General features: G+C 33.1%; 1 protein-coding gene across 1 annotated transcript; it reads left to right on the forward strand.

Annotated features, from left to right (window-relative positions):
- The first annotated feature begins 4,321 nt into the window (after positions 1-4,321).
- Positions 4,322-5,619, forward strand: LOC142526575 (putative carboxylesterase 8). Its single transcript, XM_075631062.1, has one exon. It carries the CDS (start codon positions 4,348-4,350, stop codon positions 5,458-5,460), a length of 1,113 nt encoding a protein of 370 aa, XP_075487177.1. The 5' UTR covers positions 4,322-4,347; the 3' UTR covers positions 5,461-5,619.
- Positions 5,620-8,345: the final 2,726 nt, after the last annotated feature.

Genomic DNA, 8,345 nt, shown 5'->3' on the forward strand with positions numbered 1-8,345 from the left:
TGCACAACTGTATAAAAGAAAGTGTCCGATCAAAGGACAATAATGAACGTTGCAGCAGATCTTAAAGTCAACACGTTCCAGAATGGCTGTCAGAAAGTACAAGACAATTATTTCGAGGAACATATTCAAACTACAACGAACATATTTGATGAGTCTTGATGTACAGTCACATTGCCCCTATATATATAAGATCAGGACCATCAACAAAAATAAGAGATAAGAACAAGTGTGTGAAGAAAGGGCGTGGAAAAACAAGTGTGTAGCTTACAAGAAGCAACCAGCCCAGATTTGAGGGAACACTTCAACGTCTTATCAGCTTAGATTAGATGCACAATTCCCTCAGTGTGTGAGAACACTTTCGTGTTGTATTCATATATCAATTTTTTATCACACACACCATCACTCACTTGTACACAGAGAATTGAGCCTATTGAATAGTTGAGTGAGTCTTGCACAAAGATATTAAACTTGTGTATGTAGTATTTGACACATAGACGTTAAACAAGTGTTGGCTGGAAAGGTGCTACTTTCAGTCTAGACTAGGAGTTCAGTTAGGCAGTAGCGTAAATCCTAATGTGAGTGTGTTTATACAAGGTGTTATATAAATCAAAGTCTTCTAGTAAATCCTACCTGAGGTGGTAGATGGGGTGATGTAGGAGCAATTAAAGTCTCCAAACATCCATAAACATATTTTGTGTATTTAACTGTTTAACTATTGTTTTTAACTGATTTGATCAGTTCAAACTGATATCAGTTCAGTTGTCATCATAACTGAACTGATATAAGCAATAATTGATCCTCCTTATTTCAGTTATTCAGTTTACACAAGCTAAAAGCTTTAAACTGATCAGATTTCTTAACGAAAGATATTTCGAGTATTTTCCGCTTGGTTTGAAAAACAAACTCGATTTAATTCATCGGTGTTTACATTCTTAGAACACGAGCTATTGCAGCTTATTGAGAATATTGTGTTTGAAACACAATCGCAGGTGCCTAGCAAAGATCCTGTCAGGGTACACTCAAGTGAAGAGGCAAGATCATTATTCAGTGTAAACAACTTTATAATATAATTAATAAAAAAATCGGAAACCATAAATAATGTGTCATAAGCAGGGGCGGAGCCAAAGGCCCGAGTGACCCAATTTTTTTTTAAAATTATATATAAATTTTATATAATTTTGGAATAATATAATATTAGTCCGGGTAGATCAATTTAATATATTAAAAAATTATAGAGTTTAAAATTTTAACCCGGACGGAGCCATATTTCTGGCTCCATCACTGGTCATAAGGTTGAAACACAAGCTACACAAGGTTAGAAACATCTGTTAGTTGATAAGAAACGTCAGGAAAATGACGGATAACATTGCGTATAAAACTCGCAATGAAAACACAATATGATAGAAAATATAAATACTACAGTCGAAAAATATACATGAATTCATTCTCGATTGTAAAAAAGATTCAAAATTTAAAAACAATTCAATGATCGAATAATGAATGAAAAAAGAGAATCTTAAATTTGATGAAATTCTGGATTTTATAGAGAATATGAAAGATGAAACGGTAGGTAAAATGAATTGAAATGACTATTAATCAATATGTACGAAGCCTGTGACTCTTGAAGAGAAAATTATACAAGCGGTCCACTAAATTACCAACCCAGTCGAACTCGCGTTGGGCTATGGGTTAAGCCGACCGATCACCTAATTTTTTTTAAGAAAAAGATGGAAAAATACTAATAATTTATTTTAATAAAAAATGTTAACATTTGAAATTCTAAGAAAATGAAAAATAAATCTTAATCAAATATTTTAGTCAATACTTAAAAACATTACTTTAAAAAATTTACTATTGTAATATTCCAGTGCTTCCCTTATTCAAACCATATAATATATATGAACAACACACTCAACGGTTCATTTTTCAAAAGATCACCATTTTCAGAACTCTCAGCAGAAACCAGACCAATCTGTTGTGGAGAATGTGAATCCCAACATCGGTAGAGTCCAGCATGTACCGAAATCATCCTCGGACCGACTTCTTACCAAGTTCGCGGAGGTGGGTTCGTTACCAAAGCCCAAAGTTTCGGTTAAAAAGATGGAGCTTATAAGATTGAAAAAGAACATCATGACTGCTTCAGCACCAGCTGATCAGAGGAACTCACTTCTTCCTCCCCGGAAACCAGTGACCTTCTTTCATCGATTCGGAGCCGTGGGTAAGTGCAAGATGAGGTTGAGGGAGCTCAAAACCAAATCCATAGTCGCTGCACTCGAAAAGGTATCGAGTTAAATTTATATATACTCTCGTGCTTAAAAGAACATCGTCTTCTATTTTTGGTGTTGGTCTGGTGATGCAAAATGAAATATTCTTGTTGTAATAAAGAACGTCTGCTTTCCTTCGTATTTATTAAACAAAATGGAATGCTTTTGCTAAAGTTTTGTATTTTCAGATTTGTTGATGTCAAAATATAGTACTGACAACACGAAAAACTGTTTTATAATATGCAAAAATTTGGGTGAGTCGATCTCACGAGTTGTATTTTGTGATATAGATATGTTATTTAGGTCATTACATGAAAAAATATTATTTTTTATGCGAAAAATATTATCTTTTATTGTGAATATTCGGTAAAGTTGACATGTCGTCTTAATAGGACCTGTTCTTTGTAATATAATTTCAATGAGGAGGCTCGATTCTTTATTAGCAAAAATTTATAACCATTTATTAAAATATTGTTAGGACCACTTCTTTATTTGAAAAAACGAGACATTCATAATTGTTATCCACAATAATGGCCCTGCACCCACCCCCCAATTCGCCATTACTAAAATTTATTTCGAGGGTTCTCTATATTAATCTCATACGTACTGAAACACTGAACCCTTTCATTGACATATTTATTTGAGGCATTGATTCTCTTGGACTACATTTTAATTAAGATTAAAGTGGTATATATCCAAATTTTAAATCACTACAAAAAAAAAAAAATCAGGTTTTAGCGATGATTTGGGTAATTTTGCGATGGTTTTTAAAAAATTAAAACCGATAATATTAGCGACAGTCAGCGACGGTTTAACATTGTAAGGGAACCGTCGAGACCTGTCGCTAATTAGCGAAAGTTGTGCTGAAACCGTCGCTAATTAGCGACGATTTTGCTAAAACAGTATTAAGAACTGTCGTTATAATTAACGACTTTTTTTCAAAAACTCGTTGCTAATAGCGACAGTTTTATGAACTCGGTGACGGTTTTTAAAACCGTCGCTATCAGCGACAATTTAAATAAATTGCGACGGTTTTTAGAGAAAATGTCGAGTTTTTTAAAAAAACCGTCGCAAATTGTATATAAATTTGGACATTTCGGGCCATTTTTTCACATTTCTTCATCTATGTAATATATTTTTCTCTCTTAAGCACTTTTGTTGTTTTCTTATTATCGGAAGATTTAATGGTTTCATACATTATTTATAAATTTGAAAATCATTAATTTAAATTAGCTGAGTAGATTATTTAAAATTTTGTATAAATAATTTTAAAAATAAATTTTATTTTAAGAAATTATGAAACAACCATTTTTTTTTAAAAAAGAACAAAACAATTAGCAACAACCGTCGTTAACCAGACGAAGGTTTAGACATAAACCGTCGCTAAATTGGCGACGATTGTTCTTTAAACCGTCGCTATTATAGCGACGATTTAGTTTTTCAAAACCTGTCGCTAATTAGCGACAAGTTTTGAGAAACCGTCGCAATATTTAGCGACGATAACTTTAACGACGTTGTTAAAAACCATCGCTAATGTGATTAAATTTTTCTTTTTTTTTTTAGTGATTAAACTCGGGAAGAAAAATAAAAGAACTGGATCAGATAAGAAAGTCCAATTTAATTGCCTCATACCATTAATTTAAATTAATTGGTGATCAAGCTCAGTACATCAATTCAAATTTATTTGGATTTTGAGTCTAAAATTTAGGTCTATAAATCATTAAAGAAATTTTTTTTTTAAGCATGCAATATTAGAAAATAAAAATTTCATGTCTACCCACTAGGCCACGATGATATGGGAACTTGAACATGTGGTATTGAATTTGAACCACTCCAGCTCACATGAACTGGATTTATATAATATATTTTTTAAAAAGATAATTGGTAGTTTTGTTTTATACGTATATCCACTCATTTATTTACGTAAGAAATATACGTATAATTACAGTTTTATAGTATACGTCAATTGCGGGAGTCGATGATATTACATACGTACTTTTTTTAATTAATGTTACAGTTGAGTTTATGGATGTAGAACTTTCTTATTTAATACCTCTGGTTTTCCACATAATTTCTACCAACAATGGCTCTTTTTCTTCACACTAACAAATCCGTAGTCACTCTCGTTTTCTTCATCCTTTTCACTTGTTGCATCTCATGGCAGCAAACAATCTCTGCATCACCAAATCTTGAAGCAGGACACACATGGCAAGAAGCCTTCAAAATCTTGGGGATCTCATGGAATGCAAACGGAACCTTAAACCGAGAGATCCAGATCCCGATGGTGCCTGCTACTCCATCCGCAGATTCATCCAATCCACCCCCGATCGCCCTTTCTACGGACATCACTCTAAGCTACAAATCCGATGCCTATGTCCGCCTATACATTCCCCTAAATCCACCCAAAAACAAGAAGCTACCTATCGTGATCTACCTGCACGGCGGTGATTTCGTCCTGTTCAGTTTGAGCACCGTCATCTTCCACAATTTCTGCAACGATATCGCGTCCCAGTTCCCCGCAGTTGTGGTCTCCGTCGAGTACCGTCTCGCGCCCGAGAACCGTCTCCCGGCGGCCTATGACGACGCGCTTAACGCCCTTTTCTGGGTTCAGGACCAGGCTAAGGGTACCACCGGGCGGGATCCATGGATGGAGTATGGTGATTTTTCCAGGGTTTTTATACTCGGCAGCAGCGCTGGCGCCAATATAGCCTACCATGTAGCACTTCGTGCTCTGGATTTTAATCTCAGGCCATTGAAAATAAAAGGGTTGCTTCTAAATCAAGCATTTTTTAGTGGAATGCAAAAAACTGAATCAGAGGCCAGGCTGGAAAATGATCCCTACGTTGCACTATACGTTAATTACGTGCTCTGGTCACTGGCCTTGCCCAAAAACGTGAACCGTGATCACGAGTTCTGCAACCCGATTTCCGGCGGGACGTACCTGGGCCGCGTCTTCCGGTTGCCCAGGGTCTACATCAAAGGTGATTACGGGGACCCGTTAGTGGACAGGTCGGTACAGTTGGCACAGTTCTTGATGTCATGCCGGGTGCCTGTGACATATCGTTTCAATCCGGGAGGATTCCATGGAATTGAGCTTAATAACAGGACAGCTGCTCAGGAACTATATGATGATATGAAGAAGTTCGTTAATTCCATCTCAGAAATTGAGCCCGAGAATTCTTATGCTTCATCTTGATTCAAAATCTTTCTGCTTGTTTATTATCATGGTACTAGAAAATATTCACGAATAACTGCAGATGGAAGATTTTGATTTGTGTTCCATTTCCCTTGTTTGAAAGTTGTACCTCCGCCAGTTTGTTGCCGATGAAATAAAATCGCATATATCTGTTATATATTGCTCCTTTTATATACATAAGTGTATAGGTGTGATGATATGCAGTATATCAAAATTATATGTATATATAATCAGTTTTAATTACTGAAAAATAAACGAACACATTCACCGAATTATTTCCTCTCTTGCAATAATTGGCTTCTTTTGATCTTTTCGATATTATATGGGTTTAACTGAATCATCGGTTTCTTGTTATTAGCTACAATATTTGATTTGCTATCATTTTTAATTTTTGATATACTTAATCATCTTGAATTTATTTGGAATTCATTAAATTTTACTCTTTAAAATTCTACGACGAATTTGAAATTTACACAAAGAATTCAAGAAATATTAAATATTCAAATGACAAGAAATCCTCCATTTATCTTCGTGTTCCACTTCCACATGTGAACCTCATAATTAGAATCATTATATTTATACGTGGCATCAAACAATACAAATGATAAACAAAAGCATGCATTATTATACTGATTTAACTTTTTTTTTTAAAATGCATTCTTTCTACTTTTGACGAACTTTTACGGACTGGAATGAACAGAGTATAATGATATCACTCTCACTGTTGTCCCCGAATTTGGTCGGACTAATTTTTAGAGGTGTCGAAATCTAAGGTCGGACTAATTTTTAGAGGTGTCGAAATATAACATGACTCACCAATTCGATACAATTCAATTCAAAAAAAATCAAATTTAGGTTTGAGATTTTTGGGTTCGAGTCAGATCGAGTTGGACTCGATAGCTGACTCGAAAAAATGATCGGGTTGAATTGAGTTCCAGTTGACCCAAAAATTTTATTTAAAAAAAATATAATAAATAAATATTGTCTACATTTTTCTATATTGTATGTCTGAAAAAATACTTATTGTATATTTATATAATACATTTTCATAATTTAATATTTATTTTGAATATTTTTTATTTTTTAAACAACTAATTGTTTGATTTAATAAATATACTTTATTTTTCTACAATTTCAAATTTAAATAGTATATACGAGGGAGATTTTATTATTACGTGTTTAAATTAAAATATTAGTATTATTTTTTTTGAATTTTATTTAATTTTAAAAAAAATTATAAAAAAATTCAAAATTAGGTTATATGGGTTGATCGGGTTGGTCGGGTTGATCGGGTTTAGGTTCGGGTTGAGAGTTTTCAAGTTGGCTCGATTTCGGGTTGAGTTCGGATTGTGCAATTTTTGAATAGTACTATTGCTCAACCCAATCCAACACACTCAAGTCATCTGAATTGACACCCCTGCAAATTTTGTCCTATTTAAATTTTTTTTTAAATTTATATCCTTTTGATTGACTTTTCAAATTAAGAGTATTTAAACAGTGATACATATTAATTATTAATACCATAGAAGCTTTTCAATCACGCCAGTAATAGCATTGAATTTTCAGCATTTATCTATACCAGAAATGTTCATGTCCATTGTACGTGAACGACTCATAATAAAAAAACAACCATAATCGTTTGAATAATATTTTGTTTAAACGTATTTATCAATCTAAATATATCAAAATACAATAAATAAAAATATATCATGACAATAAATCATATATATTCACTTATTCATATAATATTTTTCAATCTGCGTGATTATAGTATAATATCTCTCACAAGTTAGCAAATATATTTTTCATTCAAATATCATTCGCAATGGAAAAACAATAAAAATAAAATTAGCAGAATTGTAAATTTTACCAAAACCAAAATCACAATATACTTAAATGTAGTACATTTAATGATTGTCAAATAAAATTCTTTTAATTAAATAAATTATCATGATAATGTTAAAATAAAACCGATAAACTTGTTATTAAGTTAAATATCAATTGTGTTTTCGCTGACTTTTAATTCATTACGGATTTTGTTCAACATTCTCTTGTTTGTTTTTAAAATACATATTATAGATAATTAATTTTATATTATCATAGATCATTTGTGAATTAATATTGATCAAAATAATATGTTGTGGGGACCCGGACGCTAATCAGTTCTTAATCATCATCAGGATCAATTTACTAATCAAGTAATTAGGGTCATAAAATTTTTTTCTTTTTTTTAATGCGCAATGTAGTGAAATCAAACTAATATACAACTCAGTATAAAATAAAGTACAAGTCCTGTACCGTCTACAAATCAGTAAAAACTAAGGTTCAACATCTAATTATCAAGTGCCAAAACCCTATATACATCAAAGTCCGAAGTCTCCACTCTATCACGATCTCTCCTCATCTCCTGGACCCTGATCCTGTCCCACCTGTTGTCATGTACACATACAAACAAGACAACAGTCGGATAATTCCGGTGAGAATATAATCCCAGTATAAATCAACGAAACATGCAATCATATAACCAAATATAAACATGTAACAGATAACAGCAATATGTATCAAAATCTGAAACATAATCAATATCAGACTGTCGACAATACTCGTAGCTACACGATTTAGACTAGACTCAATCCTAGTCTAGGATCCCGGTTTCCAGAAGTTGGCATTCTTATATCGACCAACAGTAATAGAAAAGACTCCAGTTCTATCCACGTCGATAATGTATCGATCACCAGAAATAGAAAAATGTCTGATTCTATCCACACCGATACGACATTGATCAACAGTAATAGAAGAAACCCAAATTCTATCCACATCGATAGCCAATCATCCGGTGACAGACTTTGGCATTATCGCCAATACACTATCTTGTGACATCGTGC

Source organism: Primulina tabacum, chromosome 15, assembly GCF_025594145.1.
Source record: "Primulina tabacum isolate GXHZ01 chromosome 15, ASM2559414v2, whole genome shotgun sequence".
In the NCBI taxonomy this organism is placed as follows: domain Eukaryota; kingdom Viridiplantae; phylum Streptophyta; class Magnoliopsida; order Lamiales; family Gesneriaceae; genus Primulina; species Primulina tabacum.

Bases quoted from the DNA above. Each gene is read 5' to 3' on its own strand.
- LOC142526575 (XM_075631062.1), top strand. From the start codon at position 4,348: ATGGCTCTTTTTCTTCACACTAACAAATCCGTAGTCACTCTCGTTTTC.